We start from the raw sequence: 27,315 nt of genomic DNA, 5'->3' as shown, positions 1-27,315 counted from the left end.
CATACATACAGATATGCAGATACATCGTTATTTAATTTCTTTAAAAATAAATATAGGGCAATAGTATTTGGTGGCAACAATTTTAAAATTGATTCACAGTGGACGACGCAAAATTCCGTTTCGAGACTAACAGCCCATTTGGGCTAAATTTTATAGAAGATCGTATTATTAAAAAAAATTAAAAGCTTGCACTCTCAGAACTTCAGATTAAAGTCTAATACGCCAAAAAAGCTTTTACCATTAAAAAGTTTACAAAATTTAAAAATGTATTAAACAGCATATAAAATATTTCTCTTCTCTTTTTAAATAAAAACATCTACTTAAGCAAAACCGTCAAAGTAAAAACGAATTTCTGTTAAAAATTTTGATGTTTATTTCTGTATTTGTTTTTTGAAATAATGAATCAGAAGAATACCAAAATATTAAAAAATAGCCTTTAAATAAATTTTAAAAACAAATAGAGAAAGAATTCCAATCTCTATTTCACTAAAAAGTTTCATCATCATTATTCGATTTTATTTTGGATGCAAATTTTGCAGTCGATCTTGGAGAGTATTTATAAACATATTTATCCCACTTAACACACCTTTGCGAAATAATACAACAGCTCTGGGCAAATAAATAACAACTTTTCGAAAAAAATAACGCCTTTGCGAAATGTTATAAAGAAACAAAGATAAAATAACTATTTAAATGATTCAATATGTTATGCTAATGAGCAATATATTTTTATTATAAAGCTAAATATAGGATATGAACTGGCGATAACGTATTTTCGTAAGTTTAGTTCCAACAGGCGAGCTTCTGAAGCTAACTCAAAACAATAACATATCTCCATTTGGTTAATAATAACAAAGATAATAAAATCCTAATATTTATTGTATATTCACAGTTATTTTGAATTTCAAATACGTATTTACAATATATTATGTGACCAAATATTTGAAAGACAAATGTTATATTTCATATCAAATTTCCTAACGTAAAAAAAATATAAGAGACTGCAAAATTACCCTTTTGATCGATAATTACGTAGCACTGAATTATACACAATAGATTAGTTGACATTAAATATAGAGAATTAAAGAGTGAAAACATCGACTTCAACAGCCAAAAAAAGGGGAAGGTCATTTCAATTATACTGGAAGATCCGCAAACTAACTTTAATAATCCTTGAAGAATAAAAAGAAATTTCCTCCTGATTAAAAAGTTGTAATATCTCATTAAAAAAGAAAGATGTAGCTGATTGAAAATAGGAACAATTAAAAAAAAATCTGAAATCTGAAAGATTTCAGATTCAGAAAACGCACCCCACGAAAGGAGCGGTTTTTTTCCCTTCATTTTTTTAAACATTTTGTGTATTACCTTTATTTATAAAACATCATGTTCTTCGCACTTAAACCATAAAATTCAATTTAACAGCAATATCCCAAAATAATTTTAAAATGAGCATATCTTTAGAATTTCCGCTACACAGTCTCGCGCGCTGGAGATAATCCCCCCCCCCATAATATTGCCATTGCTCGCTTTGAAACCGCTGAGTTTCTTAATCAAAAATACGTTAAAGTTTTACAAAAATATGAAATAGATAATAAAACAATTTCCAAATTTGGGCTTCCAGATGCCCATATTAGGGTGGAAACGTACGTTATTCAACATTTGATGGCTCTAGGTACCGTTGTTTTATCACAATGCGAGAAACATGCATACATTTATGCAGATTCTTCATTATTTAATTTCTTTAAATATAACACAGGGCTGTAATATTTGGTGGCAACAGTTTGAAGAGTGAACCGGCATTTATTGTTGTGAATCAACGCAAAATTCCAAAACGAAATTAATAGCCCTTCTGTGCTAATACCCTTTGAGCTAATAAATATTAGACATAACGCAAATCACATTACTGCTAACTGTTTTAAAAACGTTTTAAGCAAATATCATTAAAAGAAAAAAATTAGTAATAAATTTTTATGATGTAATATTTTTCATTTCGAAGCTCCATGGTAACTGTGACAGATTATCATTTCCTAATACAGGTAAAATAATTTAATAAACTTTTTACATTGAAATTTAACCATACAATTCCTTTAAAGGTTAAAAATATAAATGCTCAGTCTTCAATTAAAATAATTCTAAAAGAGCACTTCAGAATTGTAAGAAATTAGAACAATATGAATTATTGCTTATCATCCACTTTAATATAAAATTATTTCTATCTAATTTAATATGCAATTATGCGTCCTGGAATAATAAAAAAGAACGAATAATGCTAAAAAAACTAAACTTCACACAGAAATTATGAAATATGAAACTAAAAACGACCTCTAATTCCTTTAAACTACATTAATATTATTTGATGATTGCATGTACATTAAAGAAGGTGACTCATGACGAAATAAATTTTTGAAATGATGGTTTTTTAACATTCCCAAATCTTAGCAAATATTCCACAACCTAAAATTATGAATTCGTTCAGTCTCAGTCAGGACACATGCTTGCTTTCGTTACGATTTTCACTTTCATGGAATCAAGACAAGATAATAAAGATGGTACTAGATGCACTTCACAACTGACGAAGACATAGGGGACATAACAGCGCGGAAATCAAAGGGAAATTATAGCTACCACTTGAAAGCTTTTAATCCAAAGGTCCATTCTGAGCCTCGTAGAAAACACTTCTAGCGTATTACTCATTTCTTTCACACTGCAGCAAGATGTTAATCAATTCAGATTACGAAAGATCCTAAAATTTATTATTGGCTTAGCAAACTTTTTTTTGAATGCGTACACGGTGCAAGTATTCGTCTGGATATAAAAATACATAAAAAAAACACTACATGTGCTACATTAACAGACTCATAGATTAAATTGCAACAAATTAGAAGTGCTACCTGTTCAAAAATATTCATAAGAGAGACATGTGACTAGTAAAATGGCTACTTAAATACGAAACTGCGCTTTTACTTTCTGAATGCATAATCGACATCTAGATAGCAACATACAAAACATTCCCGATTACCCAAATAATGAACTATGCAGGTATTAATTAATTAAAATAAAATGAGGGAACTTAGTTTAAAAAACGTTTCTTGAATATATACATGTACTTATATTTTACATATATGTGGCTTAAGTGTCTGCTTGTCACAGATAGTTTATTGGTTGCTTGTCTAACTGTACTACCCAATGGGGGTGAAGTTGCCACGGCACAGGGTTGCCGTTTCAAATGAGACGTAGACAATTTCCTGTAAAACTTGCCTTTGCTTTGAACATCAATAAGTCTCAGGGCCAACAGCTTAAGCGTGTTGGCATTTTTTTACCTGAGCTTGCATTTGGACACGGTCAACTTTATGTTGCCTGTTCAAGAGTTCGTGAAAGAACGGGCGTAAAATTAAAAATAATGGATGGTCCTCTGCAAGGCGAGCTTAAAAATGATGGAAAGATCTACACAAGAAATGTTCTGTACAAAGAGATCTTTGACATGTGAATTAGCATTTCATTATTTAAATCACCTTTATTTATTGAGCTAGCGGTAGCTCCTAAGAAATGTACCGCCAGTGGTTTCCTTCATTGCATTCTACTTTAAGAAATTAAGCAAGTAGAAGGGGGAAACTCCGTGGGGTAGTAAGCAAAGAGGCGTCCTCGCCGCCTACCCTGGGTAATTCAGTTTGAATTAGCAGATACCTTTGCACAGATCATTTTAATTACAATTTATAATATCTAGAACAGCGGTAATTTCGTATGACCGCCGGGCTTTCTAGTGTACATATACGCATACAACACATAAAAACACCTACATCTGTAATAAACTGGGAGATGTATGAATTTTTCGCTGCGCTCGGCAACAGAGCTTACGAATGAAACTACACGATTGGTTTAATAATATGACTACCAATACACTTAAAAACCTTTCATCGTATTTTCATCTCATTCACATATTCTCGAACTTTCGTAGACTGACATACTGGCAAATGTTAACAAACACAGTACTTTAATTTAATAATCTCTTTTGCACTGAAATTTAACCATATAATTCCTTTATTAGTACAAAATAATTTAAATGACCCAGACCCTAAACGTGAAATTCTACTAAGATTTTTACCACACTGATATGTTTCGCAGATAAGCGAGTAAGTTAATTTTGTTATTTAATCATTTACGTTAAAAAACATAACAATACTTCTTATTTTCTGTATGCAAAAGTTGAACACGGTATTTCTAATTTACAACTATTTCTGCAATCATATAAATTAATATGCGTGACTGCTTATCGGACAATACACTTGTTGGTATGGAGGGAAAACACGAAGATCATTCAAATCATCGATCATTCTTTTCATTCATTCATTATTATTTTTTAAGAAATACATTTTTCTTATGGATTAAAAGTGTTACGAAATCCTTGGTTCGCAATTTTTTTTTTCATTTATTAAAAAAAAAAGTCTTATTACTAAGGTCGGCGAATTCGCAAAGCAAGCGCTATCGATGAAGAAAGACACCAAAACATAACCACGTGCAAGAATGAAGGGGAAGAAACAGAGAAGGGATAGTAAAAGAACGATGCTACCGCAAGAAACAATCGACGACCCAGCGATAGGCATCAAGGATTTTGATGAACCTCGCAGATCACGTGCTGGTGCTTAAGACAGAACGGGAAGCCAGAAGCAAAGGATAAGAGACAGTTCACCAAATGACCCGCCTCCTCGATGGAAGGTATTAAAATGAGGTATTTGCCGCTGTCCTTTGTTTCTGGAGGAAGGAACTTTCAACGGATTTACTTCCGGCAACACAATACCTAGCAAAAAACTTTAAACAATATAGGTATTTGGTTGCGTGCAGGAAGACGAAATCGATTCTGCAAGGTCCGGGGCTAAATATTCAACCTTGCTTTATGGTGCATCAAAACAAATGTGCAAAATGCAGAATTCTTTCTTTTTTCCTTTTAAAATAAATTATTGATCACGATTTTAACAAAATGGATATACTGTTCCATGAATGTGCTTTCGAATGGTGCTCAGCTTTCTTTATTGCAAGTTAACCCAAATAACCACTTTGCTACGAAATACAAAATTTAAGCTTTTGATTTTCATGTGCTGTGCACAGCTAATTTGCAACTTTAAACTGAATACTGAATTCAGAATAAAGAATTCTCTCGAATTTCAAGCACTCTTCAAGTAAGAAAAATACGAGTGAATACATTTTGGGGAGGATTTTTTTCTGTAAGCCTAGAAACAGCGGGGATGTTAAAATGTATACATTCCTTGGTGTGCGTAGATTTGGAGCTCTTACTGCAAACAAACCCTTATCGATCTCCCACAGAGCCAAGTACTTTATGGTTTACTCCAGTGAAATAAAGAACGCTTCGTTGACTTAGCGAGAGGATCACGAGTAAATTTTTTCAGTACGACCCTAATTCGATATTTCTAGGTTGAATAAACACCCAAACTCAGCTAAAGGTTTAAAAAGAGCTCGCTTTTCTTGAAAGCCCTGGGAACCAGCGTCGTTCTACACTCTTCCGTCCAGTAATGCGCATGTGTGAGACGAATGATTCTTTGCTTACGAGACAGACATTTCTGAATAATTCTCTGTAACTTAGAGGCTTGATTTCCTACAATAACAAGAGAATTTTTGATAGATTTATTAAATTTTCTTAAGTAAATCTTATCCCTTATAGTTTCTCTCAAAAAATTTAATGTCTACAGAGTGATGATTATACATTAAATGTAAAGTAGTTTATGCTCAGAATCAAAAAACGCTTTGCTCTAAATAAAGACTAACTCCATATCATCATGAAATGAAAAATAATAACAGATTCCTCTTTTAGAATAAGATCATACTTTTAAGCGCTTTAGAGCAGTGGTTTAATTTCTGTCTCACTAACCGATACTGTTGCAGAACAAAGCTAGCTTCAGTACAAAGAAATCAACAGAAATAGTAGAAACTGAATAATATATATCAAAAAGATAAGATTACGCTTCACTTTTCAAATGGCAGAATAAAGGTAAGATTCCTTTATTGTTTTGTATTGTTTCCTGATAAGCCATATCTTTTTGAAGCAGAATGTTAAGCTCTTGAAGAGACGCCCTTCCAGATTTATGATTCTATTTCGTCTATTTCAGCCAAATTAAAAGCATGAAACTCTCATCATAGCGGGCATCGGAATGGGCAGATTAAAAGTACCCGAGGATTTGAATTTTTACCTACTTTCTTCTTACTGCCCATTAGCATTTTTCTTTCGCAAAAAGCTACGGAAATTATTCCGAGGGAAAAGAGCGAGAGGTTTTATTAAATTTTATGTATTACTTCATTTTTACATTACATAGTGTGGGATTCACCTGCTACAACGAAATTTGTTACAGATCAATCATTTTATACACTTTCTATTAAGAGTTTAAAAAAAATGGATAGATTAGTATCACTTCCATAAAACACAAATTCATGATCTGTAGAATATTTTATTATCTTTCCTTCCTTTTCGGTTTGTTATTAAAAAAAAATTCTGAATTTTGCAGATTACAAGCTTTCTGCTAATAATCTAACCTGTCAGTTTTTCACATAATTCCCGTTACCAGTGGGGTAGGTCTTTAATTATTATGTTCAAGTGAAAGAAAAGGAGCGGCACGGAATTTATGCAATTAACTAGCAAAACTAATATTCAATAATATTACTATAAAACAACGAAGTGAAGACTGACAAAGTTATTTAATATAGTTGCATTTCTCTGATATATTACAAGTCAATGTTTAACGTGAAAAATTAGCGACAATGGTAAAAAATGAAATTCGTCGGAGACGAAACATATTCAATAATAAAAAAGTCATCAATAGTTAAATGAAAAAATATTATTCTATGTATCGTTTTTTTTAAAAAAACTCCAAAATTTGCTATCAAACCGCAGATTTACACGACTACGAACATAAATGTACATGCACGATTTGGACATATTTACCGCTTTTATTCAAAAACACACATTTCAAGAAATAAAAATGTAAATTAGTGTTTATTTTGCCTTGAGGTAATTCTGAGACAGAGAATCTTACTGTAATTACTTAAGCGCTTTATTCAGTATTTAAACAATGTAATACGATAATTATAATCCTATCTCTCATTAGGCAATTTTATCTATCAAAATAACTGTTTGTAAGACCATTACAAATTTTAGAACAAAAACAGAGCATTAAAAAAAGTCTCATTCTGAAGCAAATACATAACAAAAGACGATAATATTTCAGCAATCAGATACCAGAGAGCAGCTTTCCGATGAACATCCATGCAGCCGTAATTTGTGAAAAGAAGGTTTAAATACCCTGCCTGTTTATTCTTTAAACCTCGGAATTACCAATACAGTGCCAACGCGCTGCTGACTCTTGTTGATGGATCTAAAATATTTTGGTAGATGGTCGATTAAGATCGCTCCATCGATGACCAGAATCGTATCTACTTCATTTATTTGAGAAGCTGGTTAAAAGGACACACAGTAAGAGACCCACAGATTTTATTTGCTCCGGATGTTCTCACCAACACCGAAAGAAACTGAGTAAAGACATGTATATTGTCTTCAGAGGTGTCCAAGTTCTATGAACAAGACAGGTGCATCCTTGGCACCTGTCTTGTTCATAAAACTTCACAAAACCATCTAGAACTCGAATATATATATGATTAGCAACAGAATTTATTATGGTAGATGTTTTTAAGGAAGTAATTTCGGTATTCTGAACGAAATTTGCTTGGCGCCCTGGCCAAAACTTAAAGACATTTATAACTTTTTAATGTGGTTTAAAAATTATCACATTAAAAAGTTACAATTAATTCCAAAATTAGGTAGAAAACGTTTTGCCCCAAATTTATTTCTTTTTAGAATTTAACACCTGACAAAAATTACTTTGTTATGACAGCATAACGATATTTTACTTTCCTTACAATCAAGGGCTAAGTCATTTCCTTTATTGGTTCAAAACTTCAAGTATTCTTCCACTTCGGGTGGAGCCCGAGTCACGCATATAAGCGGTTAAAGAACAAAGCATTTATATATGCCACCGGGATCGAAATGTGCTCGTATACTTTTAACTCCAATCTCTGTGAGAGTCCCTATGAGGGGCCAAACCCGGAATAACGGGGGTCCAGTGAACCCAACTCCAATGGTGCGGCGGAATCCCTTAAGCCTAATTATTTTATTTACATTTTCGCTGGTTCACAGGAAACACACTTCTGCCGCCCTACAGATCCATCTCGAGATATGCGACCCTCCTATGGCGAACTACATTAAGTTCTGACGGCACGTAGAAGGACGGATGCAAAGCGATTCGGCAGAAACATGATTATTTTCGGTAACATTACGGTTCAGTTTTTACCCGCGAGAATTTATTTCAGTTATTTGCTTTAGTCACTTTTGTTTCAGAAAAACTTTCTTGCTTTTCCTACTTTCTCTAATAACTGAAATAACCGATTTGAACTGCATGGCTGACATTTAAAGCAGAAATTTTTCAATAAATACATCGAAAAAATTTTGCGGTTTTGGTCAGCTTCAAAAGTCAGATATCGTAAAGATCATGAATGGATGGATTCTTAGCAGATACCAATCCATTTCATCATTGTTTAATATTGTATATTTACAAAATTTAGACAATCTTCTGCAAACACTTCTTTTATTTTTGATGGCTAATGTTGGTTATATGTATAGCACACAAGGGCAATTCGTAAAATGTCCTACATTTCAATTAGTTAAAACACTGTTGCTGATACGAAATGTAAACCCAGAGTTCGCTCAAACAACGGTCAAAATGCAAGTTCACAGCAGATGGCATCATTGTGGCTTCAGAAAACGGTTTTCGAGTAATTTACTAGTTAAAGATGCACAAACAGTAATACAAAACAATAAAGTTATCCAAAACCATCATACAAGAGACCGATTTGTTAGACGATGGAGGACTTTGAAGCAAATATATAGCGGAAGTATATTGCTCATTATTAAAAATGCGACCAAACATCGTAGATGCAGAAATAGCATTTTAAACTGCAGGTAATTCGTGCGCAAAAATATGTTGCAAGCTTAATGACAGTGCAACAGATGTATTATGTTTCTTATAATCACATTTAAAAAATATGCAGTTAATAACTTAAATTTTTTCCTTTTAATTGCTATTATATAATAAACTATATAAGAAGATTTTAACGTGATATTTATACTTCTTAATAATAATATTAAATGCTTTATTCCTTTACTGCATTGCAATATTATAATGGTTTATTTTTTTATATTACATTTAGTACATACGTATTATCCAGTCGACTACGAAAGTTGGATACCATCGAACCATGAAAATTGGCGAAGATCGCGTCAAAGTTGCGCCTATCATTCTTGCAGAATTTTAAAGGGACTGGAGCCTTTTAATTTAATACGCAATCAGTATTCGACTTGCTTCGTTTTACCGAAAAAAAAAAAAAAAAAAAAAAATTACTATTTTGTTAGGTTCTCCGATTTTACCTGATAATATGATTAGAAAGCTATGGGTACAAATTTCCCGTAGTTAATTGTTTCAATATATTACTATTCGTCCGTTCCCATATATTACTGTACTGGAGGGCTAGACGCCTAAGGGAAGGGAGGTTTTCGTGGAAGCCTTTCCAAGGGAAACTTGCTCGCAAACGCGTTACAATGAGGAAAACGCCTAACGTCGAATCCCGGCGAACGAATTGGATCGAACTACCAGCGTTCAGTGACTTACAGCTCGGCCACTATTGAGTCTGAGAAATGTGTGAAATATTATTTAAGATTTAAAAAATTTATGTACGCACTTTATTTACTAAATTTCACTTTTAATTTTCTTAATAAATATGATTTTTTTTTAAATGAACTCTTAAATTTATACTTAACAGTGATTTGAAATTTTTCTTTGGCTTAAAAAGTTAAATATCAAATATTTTTATTTTTATACGAAGGATTTAAATTGAAGGTGCTCAAGGAAGAAGAACTAGTTATACAGTCATCTCCAGCTAGCGTGTAAGCTTACACAAAATTTTATAGAATTCCCTTACGCACATTTACATACAGTTTTCAATAAAATCATAGGTCGTCGGATCCCAAGCCAAAATCATGAATATGTACATTTTTTTTTTTTTTTTTTTTTTTTACTAAAAGTTATTGTTGAAGATTCCGAGTAAGCGAAAAGAAAGAGCTACACATAAAAATTACGCAAAATAACTCGATTTTTTTTTCACACTCAAACTTTTAAATGCGAAACAATGATTTTCCAGAATCGTAATTTTGCTTCGTATAGGCGACAATTTATTTATCCCGATGAAATAAGTGAAATTTTTAAGAATTCATGAACTGCTGAGAAAAATTTTAATGTTCCGGTAAACAAGTAAGCGACGTCGGGTGGGGGGGGGAAGAGAGAGAAATTACCGAAGTTTTATCTTCAATGATAATTTTCCTATATAGGTATAAAAAGTTTTTTAAATTTCATTATCGGAAATATATAAGAAAATTAAACAATCTTTTACCATACAACACATATAAGTAGATTAATTATATCATAACAATAAACACTAATATAAGGAACACAATAGGCAACTTTTCATTCGTAAATTAATGAAAAATTTCTTATGGTGCCGATAAGAGATTGAAAAGGTCTACGAATAAAATGTAAATAGCTATGAAAATGCACTTAAAAATAATTTTTAATAATATTTCTCTTCCGAAGATTTCTTCTTCAATCAATTAATTTAAAATTTCCTTACTAAAAATTACTTATAATTTAATCGGGATCATAATACAAAACGAAGATAAACTTATGTGTGAAGAAGGTACAGTTGAGTCACGACCTAATTTCGCATAAAAGTAATTCAGCGTTATGAAAAAATTAATTTCTCGTAATTTTTAAAAATTAATTTTCACACAAACTAGTTCAGACAGTTAATTCAAATTTAACACAGTTAACTAAAAAATTCAGAGCAGCAAAGGAATTTCGTTTCGTCAATTATTTAGAATATAATTCAGCAAAATTTTGATAATTGGAATCTTGATGAATTAAACTAAACACTCCCCGTTTCTTCACAGACACCTCATTGAAATTTGATTGTAGGGAAAAAATAAAAGGAATAAAAAATTTAAGAATCGGCATTTTTAAAATTACCATACCCCAAAAGATGCAATTAGAATTAAGGAAGATTACATCATGGCAAAATGTCATTATTTTTATGATACTCAAATTATTTTTATTTACGTAAATTGGACTAAATGCATTTAGAACAGCAGTTCTCAAAAGAAAAACTGAAAAACTTTAGTATCATCACTACATTTTACAGTGATTATTTTTGTTTCTCAATAGAAATAATATTAAACAAATATATTTTGCATTTGTACAACCTATTCGCTATATTAAATGTGCACAGATCAAAATATATTAGATTAAAAATTGGTTACCATTTGAATTATCAAAATTTAAGTTATCATACTTAAATTCTAAAATTTAGTGTGAATTTTTGAGCTTGTTTAAGAGAGATCAATTTCTTTATGTCTTGTATTATTTCACTTAACTTTAACCGTAAATTAAGATCCACTTTTAATTAGTCCAAAGGGGCTTTGTACCTGAAAGACTATTGTTTCCGTTTTGCGATTTTGAGTTGAATCACTATAAATGTCCGTTTCACTTTTCAAACTGTTGCCACCAAATGTTAGAGTCCTGCATTATATTTGAAGAAAGTAAATAATGAAAAATCTGCGCAAAAGTGTATCTATTTCTCGCATTGCGATAAAAAACGGTACATAGAGCCATCGAATTTTGAATGACGTAATCCTCCTACGAATATGGGCATGTGAAAGAGCAAATTCAAATTCGAATTTTTTTTTTTATTTTTTTATTTTTTTTTTTTTTTTTATTATCGATTTCATATTTTGTAAAACTTTTAACTAATTTTTGAGTAACAAACTCAACAATTTAAAAGCGAGCAATGGTAACACTCTACGGTGGGGGGGGACTTTTCATCTCCAGCGGGCGCAGAACTGTGTATGGGAAATTCTAAAGATATGCTCATTTTAAAATTATTTTGCGACATTGTTACTGAACTGAATTTTATGGTTTAAGTGCAAAGAACATGATATTTAATGAATAAAGGTTAAAAAACGTTAAAAAAACGCCTCTTTGGATGTAATTTAAAATCTGAAACCTTTGAGATTTTTCGGGGGGTTCTGTATTTCTATTTTAAATAAAACATGGGGAAAAAAATCCTTATTCACACAAACAGGTCGCGCAAAAAGGCAACAAAAAATTAATAGCTTTATGTGAAACGCCTTTAAATTCTTTTTTTGGGTTCAGCCAAAAGTTAAAAGGTGTGTTATTTTTTAGATCTTCAGTTAAAGTTCGATCACAGGCAATTCTATTACTTTTTCTTCACGCGATTTTTTAATGTAATAGTTAAAATTACTTGAGTTTCTTTGCGTACCACTGGTTGAGAATCGCTGATTTAGACTTTTAGAAGTTTTTACGGCAAATACAGAGTACTGCTCCCCTTCGCAGTCACACTAATATCCTACTGTCAATAATATTAATTTTACTTAATTAAATTACTATAAGCTATACTTTTTTCATTTAAACTACAATCAACCGTTTTTGAAAAATCTGTTAAACAGTTTTCATAAACTTTTATTCTCAAAAATATAATATTTAACACATCTTTAGAAATATTATGAAATTGTCGTTCATAATAAAATGAATAACTATGATGTGTGGAACGACAATGACAATGTTAGATCGAATGTAGGTTAATAACTTCGCAGTGAACTAATGCCTTACGCAATAGAGACAGCGAGAAAACAGGAAAGAAGCAGGGGCAGAGTTAATAAACTGATATCTTTCAAAACATAGTAACTCATTACGCATGACTGAAGGAAAATGCAAGCACAATAAATTCATTTACATTAAATAAATGAATTGCAAATGAATAATAATAAAAAAAAATCTAAACTCGATCGGTAATGAATTATATAATATTAAAAGGCCGCTTTTAAATTTTAGCACTTGTTTGTTTTAAATACTAAAAAATTTAATTGCAGAATTATTTAAAAAATTTAAATTATTCTGCAACAAATTTAAATAATTCTGCAACATAAAAAATAAAATAATTCTAATATTGTTCAATTAATCACTAAAAAAACTTGCTTTAAATTAACCTAAAAAAAGTTTTCAGAATTTATATTACTTTTTTAACCTTTCGTGCGTTACCTTTATTCATTAAATATGTTCTTCGCACTTAAAGCACATAAAAATCAATTCAACAGCAATATCATAAAATATTTAAAAACATCGTTTTTTTAGAATTTCCGATACACAGTCTCGCACGCTGGAGATAATCCGCCCCCCCCCTCGTACTGTGTTGCCATTGCTCGCTTTGAAATCGTTGAATTTGTTTAAAAAAAATCTTTTAAGTTTTACAAATTATGAAAGAAATAATAAAACAAATTCGAAATTCAAAATTTGGACTTCCATGTGCCCATGTTCGAGTTGAGAATTACGTTATTCAAAACTGGATGGCTCTAGGTACCGTCGTTTTTTCACAATGCGAGAAACATACATACATTCAAGAAGATTCTTGATTATTTAATTTCTTTAAATATAATACAGAGAGATAATATTTGGTGGCAATATTTTGAAAAGTGATTCAACACAAAATGCCGTTTCCAGACTAATAGGCCTTCGGGACTAACGCCCAATTGGGCTAAAAACACCTCAGACCGTTGTTTTGTGCCCATACGTAAATACGAATGAGAAAGGGAGAGAGAAAACCCTTATAATATTTTAATGAAAATAAACATACAAATTATTATTTTACCCCCCTTTTCCTTCCAAATAGCGACAGAGATGGAAACAATTTCAAGTTTTCATTTTCTTAGCGAAAATCCTGAAAGTTAGAACATAACAAAGATTAAGGTCATAATTTAAAAGAGTTAAAAACGAACACTTTGTATCGCTCCCATGACATGTACTTCTACCGAATAACTAGTTCGTTACTCTTCCGCGATAAAAAATTGCTACTATAAATATTTTCAGTTTCTATTGTTCTCAAAATTAATAACAAAATACTTCAATAAAACTGAAATTTTATATCAAGTACCTACCGCTTCTAACGGTCTAACAAAACTTGCAAAAGGAGGGAGAGATGTCAAGATGTTTCGCAAAATTTGGATTTTTAAAGAAGTATAGTATATTTACATCACTTAAATTTTGGTTGGTGAATTGTAAGAATATAACCTCGGAGATAATATCTTATTATATAAAACAATATTATCAGAAGCAACAATAAAAATTATTGTTCCCGATAAGGAAATAATAACAGGTAAAAACCATTGCTGCCTAGTTTGTACATTCAAGAATAATAGTCACAGTCAACAAAAATGAAAAACATCTGTCATGGTCACTGACTTAAGTCTGAGACATTTTAGTTACTTAATCGACATGCCGATACTATAATTAATATACTATTTAAATTAATCTCACAAACAATTAGAGAAAGCTTATGAACTGGTGCACAGTCTTATACAATACAACTAAAGATGGCAACACATATCTTAAATTGCACTTACATTGAGTCCGGCACCACCACCGCACCTCGTCGAAACTGCAGGTCCGTCCGTCACTGGATATGTCCGAACCGGAAGGGTTGGGTGCAACATTATTTTCCGCACCGCTTCTCTCCATAATAACGAGGGAAAAAAATTAAATAGACCCGAAAGGAGAGGTAAATAAAAATCCACTTGAAACACACACACTTTCAAGAGCGCGTTGCAGAAATATCCAGGTTAGGAACAAAGTCGGAAATCTCTTGTAAATTCATGATTCGATGCGATAGCGACAGGCCGAGGCATACCGGCGCACATTTGACAACATTGACGACACCACACAGACACTCACACATGACAACTCGGGCATTGCCGTCGTCGTAAATCCATTCGCTGCGAGGGCGAAAACTCGACTGAAAGAGAGCGTGGGGAAGCAAACGGAGAAACGGAGAGGTTTCGCGACGAAATAGGGTTGCCGCAGTGTAGGTGATGTAACCGGTTTGGCTCCAATCAAAAATCTGTCGCCAACAATCATTCTCGTCTGCCGTTGATGGAAATTTGCTCTTGAACGGTCGTGGAATGTCTGTTTTTTTTTTTTTTTTTCCTTGATCCATTGATCTCACCGCAGTCTATGATTTGCCAATATTACTTCCTACATGTGAGTCTTAGGCAAAAAAAAAAAAAAAAAAAAAAAACTTGTCCTTTTTTTTTTAATGAAAAGTATAAGCTTATTGTTTTATTTTATTTACCCGTTAAATAACTTTGAAGCACATCAGAATCTCAGATAAAAGAAAATTTCAAAACATATAGCAACAAGAGAAATATATAATTTGTTAAGAAATTAGTTAATGATTTTTCGCATAACACAGTACACTAAGGGTACTTACACAAAAGAATTTTACTAGGATTCGCAGAAAGCACTATAAAATTTTATACTCTTCCTGTTTTTTAATTTATTTTTTTTTTAATAACTATGCAGTTACAATTTTTATCTACATAAATACTACTGCGCCCTTCTTTTTCTGCTCATAAGTTCCTAAAATGTGGCTATTATTGTTTTAATGATGATAATTTTTCAACTATGACGTGAAATTTGCAAAAATGCTAAAATGAATCTATTTTTTTTTTTCTTCGTAGGTGACAATGATTATTTTAATACATAAGTACTACATAAAGAATGCTTATTATAAAAAAGGAGAGGGTTTGAAGTTATGGATACTTTTGAAGCAATGGACTGAAGATGCAAGTACTACATCAAAATGGGGGGGGGAGGTTGGATAATTTGAAGTAGTGGCTTGAAGTTCATGTGGATTCTATTAAAACCGTAGAATAAATTTCAAGCCACAAATTTAATTTATAAAATATACAATTCTTAAATTTCGTCCGAAATAATAATTTTGTCAAACTTTTGTAGAGTCATCAGGTTATTTCGAAGCAGGAGAGATGAAAAATAAGCAATGCCCTAGCCGGGAATCGAACCGCGGACCTCTCTCGAATACGCATCGAGCGTGCTGACCACTACACTGCGAAGGCATGCTAAAAAAGCGAGAGAAATACATTATATACTCCCCTTTCTAAAGGGCGACTGGGGTTTAGGGGACCCAATCACCAAATCCTGGTGGCCAAGAATCATCATTCACCACCTTTTAGTTCGGGCACCACTGTAGAGTCCTTAGGTTATTTAGAAGCAGGAGAGATGAAAAGTGAGCAATGCCCTGGCCGGGAATCGAAACACGGATCTCTCGAATACGCGTCGAGCGTGCTAACTACTACACTACGAAGGCATGATGAGAAGGCTGGAGAAATACCTCATACATTCATCATGTGATTCCGATTTTCTTAAACATGCATACGATAGTATATATGAGTATTTACTTTTTGTGTAATAATATGCAAGATATGCTTTCTGAACTTCTCTTAACATGTCTCTTTGCCCTCGCACTGTCTTCTTTCAAAATTCTTCACACGTTGCAGTCTGACTTCGTATGTTAATTCAGAGAGCCACTATCCGTACATTTCAAGATGTTAGTTCTTATAAATTTAATTTGATGATATCACTCTAATGACTGAACCAACATAACGGCTTCTTTCACTTGCTTGTCAAGCGATAATCGATATTTTTATCTATTTCGGGACACTTCTCTGAAAATCTTAGACCCTCTGCCCTAAATTATCGGCCTACGTGCAGGACAGTAAGTGTTCAGTATGTTTATATACAAAATGAATGGATATTAAAACAATTAACTGATTCATAGGGCCACCTAAAGAAGTTAATAATAAGTAATGTTTTATGCAATGCAGAGCTTTGCCCAAATAGGAAATTTTGTTTTAATAAATTCTCCCCAACATCTGGTGGAAATCTAATTGAAATCGCTTAATAATAAGCAATGAAAATGATAGAAATTAATCAGTAAAATCGTTCACGAATTTCTTCATAAATTTGAAGGTATAGGTATGGAATTTTTTAATTTATCAATGCAGATTTTTCTACACGCAAAAATTTAGATTTCATATTTATACAATCCTCCTAAGACCAAAATGACAAAGCTGTTCAAAAATGACAGTTTTATCATCAGAAACTTTGTAACTGAGAATACATTTTCGCGATTAATATTTAAGAAAAGCACATTCCTCAAACACTTTGTAAGATAAGATTACTAAAATTTTGCAGATAAACTAGCATTTTAACAAAATACTATACATTCGAACATTTACTAAGAAAAGCGTTGAGAACAGAGGGGAAAAAAAAAAGACAAATTTTTTCCCAAATACTCTCGGTTGTTAGGTAAGTGCATATTATAAATTGATAATTTTTAACTTGAATTCATTTGTCATAAAAGGTGAGGCAACGAAATTATGCAATTTTAGTAATAAGTACACGTACATAATAAAAATAATATAAATGATTCTTTCAATTTACATCACCAACATTTTGTGATAATCAAAAATGCTTTAGTAATAGGCCAATAGATTAACACAGTGACATGTATTGCATATTTCAGTTTCATTACGTTTTCACACTGGTTAATTACCTTCTACTATTTGTATTGTTGTTTTTCGTATCCTATTGAGACTTAAGTCGGTCTCATACATACATAATCACGGTGTGTCAGCTGTGCACGCCCTTGGTCCTAAATACTAATAGTGACAGTATGACTTCGCCCATTGTATAACAAATTTCATAAAGAGCACCTCAGTTGAGTAGAATCTGAGGATCTTATACTCTTTTTTCTGTATCACCAATACCTCGGGAGGATTGCGGACTTAAAGGATTTTAAGTAACCGCCATTACACAGTTACAAATGTCGCTATCTTATTCGGGATATGAGCATGAATTTGGCATGATAATCAAACTCCGTTAGCAAGCATATTAAAGGAGGTGGTGGACAGTTACTGCATAAATCAATACAACTATAATTTTTAGTCCAAAGGGATTTGAATCCCGAAGGACTATTAGTTTCGTTTTGGCATTTTGCGTCGGACTCATAAATGTCGGTTCACTTTTCAAACTGTTGCCACAAAATGTTAGAGTCCTGCATTATATTTGAAGAAATTAAATAATGAAAAATCTGCATAAATGTATGTATATTTCTCGTATTGTGATAAAACAACGGTACATAGAGTCATCGAATTTTGAATAACGTAATCCTCCAACGAATATGAGCATGTGGAAGACCAAATTTGAAATTTGAAATTTGTTTTATGATCGATTTCCTATTTTTTAAAACTTTGACGAATTTTTGATTAACAAACTCAAGGATTTCAAAGCGAGCAATGGCAACGTTGTGCAGAAAAAACATTTTTATCTCCAGCGCGTGAGTCTCTGTATCGGAAATTCTAAAGATATGCTCGTTTTAAAACTATTTTGCGATATTGCTGTTGCACTGGATCTTATGGTTTAAGTGCGAGGAACATGATATTTAATAAAGAAAGGTAACACACAAAATGTTAAAAAACGTCCCTTTGGATGTAATTTAAAATCTGAAACATTTCAAATTTTGTTTTTACTTTTTTTTTTTTTTTTCTTTAAACAGGAAGAAAGGGAAGCATCTAAGAAGAATCAATCACAATCATACTAGAGCAACCTTTATGCTGAACACCACAGACACACATACAATAAATTCAAACTATCCCGAATTTTAAGAATTGGCAAAAGTCAACTTTTTATTCTGTATAATTCTAAAAAAGATGTTTACTGCATCTCAAAGTAGGTTCCTGAGCTATAAAAGTAAGCCAATTTGCTTAAAATGAGACCTAAACATGTATGCCTTTTTTAAAACTATGAAATGAATATCAAAGGCTGAATTCTGCCAGCATTTAAAACAAATTACATATGCAAATAAAATTCCTAACATCAAACAAAATTTTTCGAACTATAGAAAACGACTATAAAAACATTGATAGTCGTTTCCTGCTCTTTGAACTAGTTAGAATAAAAACCAGTATAGCGCAGATTTACTGTATTCGCGAAAGAGCCATTTTAGATGTGACAATATTTCAGTTCTTTTATTGCAACAAATGTCATTAAGTATCAGCAAAATCTTTTCAATTGCGGAAAGACAAATTACATATTTTAAACAAAATATGTGCTCATCACAGTTTGTATCACTCAAATTGCGTTTACAGTTTTAATTCATGTTTTGAAAGTAGAAACAAAGGAAACCAGAAGATATAGAAAAACAGCAATTGTTTTCTAGGCAATTTCAAAGAATATTACCAGAAGTACCCTAGAACTGAATGATAGTGAGAAAATACACATTTCATTATGAAATATTACAAGGTGAGCAGCATTTAGCCTATCAGTCCACTTGATTGCAAAAACATCTTCATTGTTTACAACAATGCATTTATTCTGAGACAATTAAAGCCTCACAACAAATGCATTTGCACTGAATAAGCTATTATTCGTGTGATCAATGCATGGATTTGCGATTTGCACGAGAAACACACACACACACAAAAAAAAAAAAAAAAAAAAAAAAAAAGTTTTTTGTACACCGTAAAAAATGTCAAACGTTTTAAATGGATGACATACAGTATTTACGAGTATATCGACGAAGTCTGTTATTAAAAAATAAGTTATTGCTAAAATAATAATTAAAATTACACAGAGTTTTAAGATCCCCCCTGGATAAAATATGTTATATTTCTTCTTTTGTTAATCATATTGACATTCTTTCGAACAACTGGAAAACGTTACTGATAGCAACTACGTCATTAAACTAGAATTCAGTTTGTTGAACTTACATTGCCTAAAGCTTTCTATCCAAGGTTTCACTGCAGTTCTTTCTCGATATTTCAACTTTTATCCTAACTTTCTCTTTCCTACTCTTCTGTTGGTTCTTTTTGAGTCAGTGCATCCGATTTCAGTACTCTCTTCATCTGATAATATATTGATGCCTTTTCTTACGTCTTCTCGCATTTTCCATTTCTTTAATACCAGAATGGGGTTAAATGCTATTACCTTTTAATCCGCAGAATTTTCTTCCTTTAAGATGCCAGGGATCGCTGCATCCCCAGTTGATACAAATAACCATGGAATTTCATTCCTAACTTTGGACCCCTGGAAGGGATTCAGTGTTTCAAAAACGATTAAGAATCTTTCAAAATTTCGTAAAGCAAATGTATTCAAATCTCAAGTCACTATCTAGACAACACATCTCTACCCACGTCTACATCATCTTTCAAAATCCCAAAACATTTCAGTTACTTAATAATGTGGGAATCAATCACCTCCCGATGCTGAATTAGAATACCAGGATTATGACGTCATCAGTGTAGCCCAGCGCAGTAAGAATCATCCCAGACTGCAAGAGACAGCCTGCGGGCGTGGACGTGAGAAGACGGCTCTGTCCTCTTCAAGGACTGCCTTTAGCTGTGATGACTTTAGATGATCATACTATTTAAAATTAGCTGGGAACGCTTACTCTATCAACGCCGGAGGAACTTTGTGTAAAAGGACTGCATCATTATGTTAATCCTGCATACCGTTAACTTCATCTTTACTTAATTTATCTTATTTACTTTTATTTCTTTCTATTAAAATAAACCAATCTTAAAATATCCGTGCTCTCATGATCTGAGTTAAGTCGAATTCTACAATAATGAACCCGCGATTTAAGAGGGACGTTAGAAATGAACATTCAGTTGGGAAGAAATATCTCAGTTTAAATTTTAAACACAATATGTATTATAAAATCTAAAATTTTTGTTCGCATTGCTATTTTATGTTTTATTACTTTCTGAAACGCATTTACAATACAAGATAATTTTCTATGGTTTTATATGTTTCTAAATAATCGTCAAATCGGGCATCGATTGTAACTTATACTAAAGTCCCGATTAGTTCGATGTTCATTCAGAAATTTCCCTTGAAAAGCCAGAATGGACCTCGAATTGAGCTAATTTACCATTTTCCGCTTTTTAATTTTTAATTTTCAATTCTAATATATTTTTTGCCTTTAACTTGTTCCATCGATTAGTATTTTACTGTGTTTTATAATTTAATTTTTATTTCACATATATTACCTCATTCAATTTGATTAGTTTTTAATACTGTGTTAAAATTTCCGAAAATATAGCTTTCGGTAACTTTGTGGCGAGCTAACTACAATTTATCTTCTCATTTCCTTAATTTTGCAGCACATTGCGCAAAAAAATTTTGACCAAAATTGGTCTTTTTTGCATTGTTCTTACAACTTTACTTGTAATAATATATATATATGTAATGATATTTTTAAAGCAATTGATTAAATTAAATTCTATTAATATTGCTTAATAATGTGTTGGCGATTCTCTACCTAAATTGCATCCCTGTTCCTAAATTTTGGCGAAATCCTTTCTTTAGTATAAAATATATTAACCTGTTGGCGCCCGCCAAATCGCCAAACTCATAAATCTGTCATATTACATAAAGTACTTAAGAACACTCCTGATGAGAAGATAGCGTCACCTCGTGATTTCAATTAATATCGCTGATTGGAGGAGCCTCGTGACGTACACATATGTATAAGTAGGGCTTCTGCTCAAGGTACGAGGAGAACGCTTACGAGATGGATGCTAAAATATACCTACCACTTTATATTCCAAAATTTGTCTCATTCCTGTTGCCCCGGCTGCACAAAACAAATAATGTATGAGAAATTACATTTCAGAAAGTCGGTAGGATCCTACCGGCTTAATTGTCATAAAAAAAGCACAAGGAAAAAAGACGGAGCAGTGTCGATGCTTGCTTAGATCCATATTGAAGAAGAATTTTGATTGCGTAGTATTTAAAGAACTTGGCAGTCGAGGCAGTTTTAATTCCATTTTTATTTCCAATTGATATTTGTGGCCACAATCACTTGGCACTCTAGTCGTGCCTTTCAACAGAAGATTTACATTTTTGATATTGTTGGGATAGAAAGCAAGCCAGCGAAATCACATCTTAGCACAGTAGCGAGCAAAAACTGAAGTGCGTAGTTATGCAAGATGGAGGCACGCGAGGAGAAAAGTTTTGGTTTACAAGGATAGTTTGTTCCCAATGATTACGTCATCAGAGCTGCGCCGATCATAGAGTGATCTAGAAATGACGCAATGCAAAGAAGTTATTACGATTTTAGAATAGAGAGGAAGAATTAATGTTTTATACTTTAATCTATAATTTTGATTCATATATTTTTATCTTACATATATATATAATTAAAATATATCAAGCAAGGTAGTAATTATAATTTAAATAAAACCAATTTTGGTCTAGAAAACATCTTGCGCAATATGCTGCAAAATATTACAGCTTCTACGTCAAAGCAAGTGATTCGGCCAGCGGGCAGAAAGACAAAATTTTGATGCACACAACTGAAAGTTAACTTTCGGCCCCACAGACGTAATGACACTCAAGTTGCCGCACCAACTTACTCAATTCGCTCTTCTAAGAGTTTCAAATGTAAACATATAGCAGCATTTAAACCTTTTTAATTGTTGATAATTCTAAAACTATTGCATGCATGCAGATTAACTAAAGGCATAAAAACTTTAACCGGAACATAATAACAGCATAGTTCAATCACTTTTAAAGTAAAAAATAGAAGAACAAAAGTCCTGTGAGCTCACCGAACAGGCTAACAGAGTGGGAGGCCGATTGCAATGAAAAAGAAGGTGCGCATCTAGATGTTCTATATACAAAATTTCAACGTTCTACGGCGATTCGTTTTTGAATTATGCGATATACATACATATTTACGTACGTACGTACAGACCTCACAAAAATATATCTTCTGAATTCTTTTTACAATCCATTTTGGAAAAAAGAGTCCTTTATTCTATCCGTACATGCAGATATTACGCAAAAACATCATTCAAATGGATTCGAGAGCGGTTAAAATGAATATTTTCGTTGATACCCGAAAATTTTTGTGATTACAGTGCTTCTTTTACTTCGTACAAGAAAGTAAAAAAAGGTAATTAATATTTACGAAGTGTTATTATTCACAGAAGCTGCTTTTGGTAATGTACGTAGCATACCGAGGACTTCAGTTATCACACTCTTGTTGCTGAATCCCGTAATAGTCATTACTTTTAATATACATATATACACTCCAATACATCAGTGGAATTTAAAATAAGATCGCTTTGTATATTTAATCATCCTGCATTATTTGGCGCTATTAGTATATTATAACAGCTTTTTATTTCTCACTGCTCTTTGAAGTTATATAAGACATATTGGTTTACGCTAATCAGATGTTAGATTATCAATGCTTTACTTTTAATTTTTTATTTAAATCGAATTTCAAGGAGAAAATTTTATTAAACTAATTAACTAATAATGTCTTATATATTGAATTTCTAAGATGTTATTGTTCTGAATTCTTTTTTGCACACTAACAGTAAACATATACTTTTCCCACTCATCGGCTTATTTTTTTCGCCTATCGTAATATACATCAAAATGCAGTTCGATCATGCGTTTGATATGCTAGCCCAGAAGTTGGACAGCATAAAAGACACAAAGAAATTTAATATTGTTTAAGGAGGCATAGCGAGAATATAATCGAAAAAGCTCAGAAATGAAGACATTACATGCACAAAGTGAGCATATGTTGAGAAAAATTACAGTAATATTGTCTCTATGGCGGCTATTGTACTCTGAAATTAGTGACGGCAGGGTACAAAGAAATTCATCACTATCTGAAATGTATAGTATAATTCAACTTTAACGAGTCGAGTATCATCACTAGGGCGATTCTTTTCAATAATAATGGAAATTCTTTGCTGATGAACTAACGCATGTGGGAAGACTAAACTACATATATTACCAGGTAAGCACTCTTTACATTATTTGTTTGTAAGAGAAACAAGCGATCCGTAATTCACGGAAGGAAGGAAAAAAAAAAAAAAAAAACTACAGGTAACACTGTAAGTCATAAATATGACAGAAAGGTAAAATTTTCGAAAGGTAATCGAACACAAAAACTCAGAGAGTCCTTTCTGAAGAAGAGAGGTGGAAGAAGTTTATATGGTTACATATTTTTACCTAACGTCCTAACTGTTAATACATACTTAATAATAGATTGAAATTTTGCCTGTCTAAATATAATCTATAAAATAATACAGGACGATAATATTTGAAAAATGATGCAGCCTTTTACAGTGACGCAAAATGCCATTTCGAGACTAATAGCTCTTTTGAGCTATAGCTCCTTTGGGCTAAAAAAAAACTTTATATTTTATTTTAAAAACGTAAGAGCAATCTGAAATCATTCATTAATAATAATAAGAAGAAGAAAGGCCAGTGATTTCAATTTTAGAAAATGTAGTATGTATAATTCAATTGAAGAAAATAAGAAATGACGAACGAGCGATTAGAAGGCACAAATTTGAAAATTTCTTTGCCTTTTTTTTAACTTAAAACTAAAGATTTTACACTAATAACAGTGTTTCGTTGGAAGAAAGATTTATACGTGTTTTCACCTCATTAGAAAAAAATTGCAGATTTTATAAACTTCTTTTCACAACATTGACTTCCTTACTTGGCTATCAGCATCCGCTTAGGAAGGAAGGAATTCATTAACGTTACAAGTTCTTGGTTGATCACAAACTTTATCATCTTGAAAATGCAATTTTCAAGGAAAGGAAGGAATTCATTAACGTTACAAGTTCTTGGTTGATCACAAACTTTATCATCTTGAAAATGCAGTATAACTATATTCCATGGAGTTGAACTGTCATCGATAAACTCTATGACTATTATACACAACATTCGATGATAATGTGTTGGCTTAAGGGCCGTCGCTAGATATTTTGCGCCCCCCCTACAGAAATTTCTACTGTTTCTAAACTTCGCCTTCCCTAATTTCCACCAGCCGAAGCACCCACACTGGTTAGCAGTGTGGATGAATTTCACTTGGTCAGAAGAATCACCATAGAGCCATGGATAAATATATAAGCGCTAACCGACAATTCAAGTTATACGGTATTTCTCCTGCCTTCTTAGATGCCTTCGTGGTGTAATGGTTCGCACACTTGGCGCGTATTCGAGAGGTCCGAGGTTACAGTCCCTGGAAGGGCATTGCTCATCTCTTCTCCTTCCAAAAAAATCCTAATGTCTCTTCAGTGGCGCTCGAATTAAAAAAAGGTGGTGGTTGATGATTCCCCACCACCAGGGTTTGGCGATTGGATCCCGTAATACCCAGTCACTCTTTAAAAATGGGAGTATATAAAGTATTTATCCCGCCTTCTTAGCATGTCTTCGTGGTGTAGTGGTCAGCACACTCGGCGCGTTTCCGGGAGGTCCGTAGTTCGAGTCCCGGCGAGGGCATTGCTCATTTTTCACATCTCCTGCTATTCAAATAATCTAATGTCTCCACAAAGTTTATGATTGCATCAAGCGAGCAGATGTATTCTTAAGAGAAAGGATTCAAATATTTTCGTCCCTGATCATTTGATCATGTTTGCTTGAATTGTTTTAAGTTAGGATCGAGAATCTGAGAGCTCACAATAACGAAAGTTACGAGGAACGCTGGAAACGGCATGAGCTACGGGTCCATCTTGTTAACAAAATGGTTGTGACTCTAGCTTGACGCGTGTGTGTGGAGGTGTTTGCGCGTTTCTGGTGCACGAAAGGACATTTACTGCGCCTGAAACAGGAAACTCCTTAACTTTCTAAGGGAAACTGGATCGTATTCACGTTACACATGTGGAAAAACACGAAAACACTCGTACAGCCAGTCCATCCGCTTGGAACTCAACCCAGGGCGAACTACCAGTGTTCCGCGACTTTACTGTTTGGCCGTTTCACTGCAGTGAAGAAGAGGGAAATCGTTATAAAAATATTCTACGTTTTACTTAACATTCAAAACTACAAAATGTCTTACGAATTGTTTTCTCTATGTTAGCTGCTATCATATTATTTTGAACTTCAGTGTAAAATTAAAGATTCATATTAAAATGTAAAGGCAACAAAGCACATTTTGATTCCCGTTATGAAAGCATCCCTTCCCTTAGGCTGAATAGCCCTCGCATACTGTGCCGTAATCAAATAAACCAAACCAAACCAATCTTTTACTTCAATGTTCCCCTAAATCGCTTCAACAGCCAAACGTCGATATAATTCTTCGCTGTTTAAAACGCAAAACAGTACCTAGTAGCCTGTTTCTCTCCTTCTAAACTTTCAGCATATGATTTACAAATTTCAGATTTATGGTGGCAACATAAAAAATCATAGATTGGAGAAATACGCATTATTAAAAGTAATAACTATTTACGTTATAGAATACAATCATATTAATACTCCTGCTGACGTGTACTTTCCAATCTTCTGAGTTTTTCTTTTAGCTCTTCTTTTCAGAAATGATACGCAAGCTTTTAATAATTATAAAAAGAATTCGCTTGGATAATAATATCCTCGGTCAGAAACTAGAAAACAAGCTCTTCACTTCAGTTGCAGTTTTTACCGCTATCAGCAAAACCCGGGTAAGTAAACATGTTCGCAGATCAAAGAAAGTTGAGTTCCAATTTTAAAATCATTGACATTGTTTTCAGCAAAACAGTCATTGTTTTCAGCTAAAGAGGGGCGGAGAATTTAACTCTATAACATGTTTGAATAAATAGGTTCGGCATTACAAGTTACTGTCAAATTTCCGCAAGTCACTTGCAGTACGTGCATTAATTACACTCTTTACGCGAAGTAATTGCGCAACGCATGCAACGAACGGAACGGTTCTGAATCGGGCAAGACGGGACACGACCGTCTCACACATTGCATGCATCATCGACAACATATTAATATAACAATAATTTTATTAAAAACATTATGCCGGAACGAGGATAAGTAGCCAATTCCAGCAACCCAATTACTATCAACGAAGTCATGCCAGCAGCCAGTAAGTTCAGAAAAGCGAGCGGCACGCTTCGGTGCGCGGCCAATCACAACTGCAGCCCCGGCTGTAGTAGTTGTGGTATGGCAGGATGCACGCGTTCCTAACCCGGGGGTCACAAAAAGGTCTCCCCCCCCTCGCGAAGGCATTCGATAATGTAATATAGAGGCTCGGCAGCTAGCTAGCAGGTTGCCGCAGTCGGAAGAGCTACGTATCCGACGGAACCGTACAGGTAATGATCTCAGCAGACCATCCCTAAGCTTGAAGCGTTAAGTTCCCATATTAGGAAATCTAAAAATTTCTTCAAAGAAAATAAGTTGCATTTCTGAGTTTGATCAACAATAAACATTAAAATATTTTGCAAATATCGTATTTACGGGAATATAAGAGATAATTTCCTCC

The 27,315-nt window shown here is 33.0% G+C and overlaps 1 protein-coding gene across 5 annotated transcripts in view; it reads right to left on the bottom strand.

Moving 5' to 3' along the window:
• LOC118183996 (uncharacterized) overlaps positions 1–27,315 on the bottom strand; it is a 255,046-nt gene that overhangs the window by 55,361 nt on the left and 172,370 nt on the right. The window contains exon 1 of one of the 5 annotated variants that reach the window (XM_085825050.1): positions 14,582–14,978. The exons of the other annotated variants lie outside the window; for them this stretch is intronic. Within the exon in view, the coding sequence (XP_085681176.1) occupies positions 14,582–14,696 (115 nt within the window). The 5' untranslated portion in view covers positions 14,697–14,978. Of the gene's footprint in view, positions 1–14,581; positions 14,979–27,315 lie in introns of those variants that run through there. 5 annotated transcript variants of the gene reach the window in all.

This window comes from Stegodyphus dumicola, chromosome 10 (genome assembly GCF_044657685.1).
Source record: "Stegodyphus dumicola isolate Sdum_Otavi_A_Nest chromosome 10, ASM4465768v1".
Classification (NCBI taxonomy): Eukaryota; Metazoa; Arthropoda; class Arachnida; order Araneae; family Eresidae; genus Stegodyphus; species Stegodyphus dumicola.
Note: the sequence above shows the minus strand (reverse complement) of the source record. Positions and strands in the feature narration are given on the sequence as shown.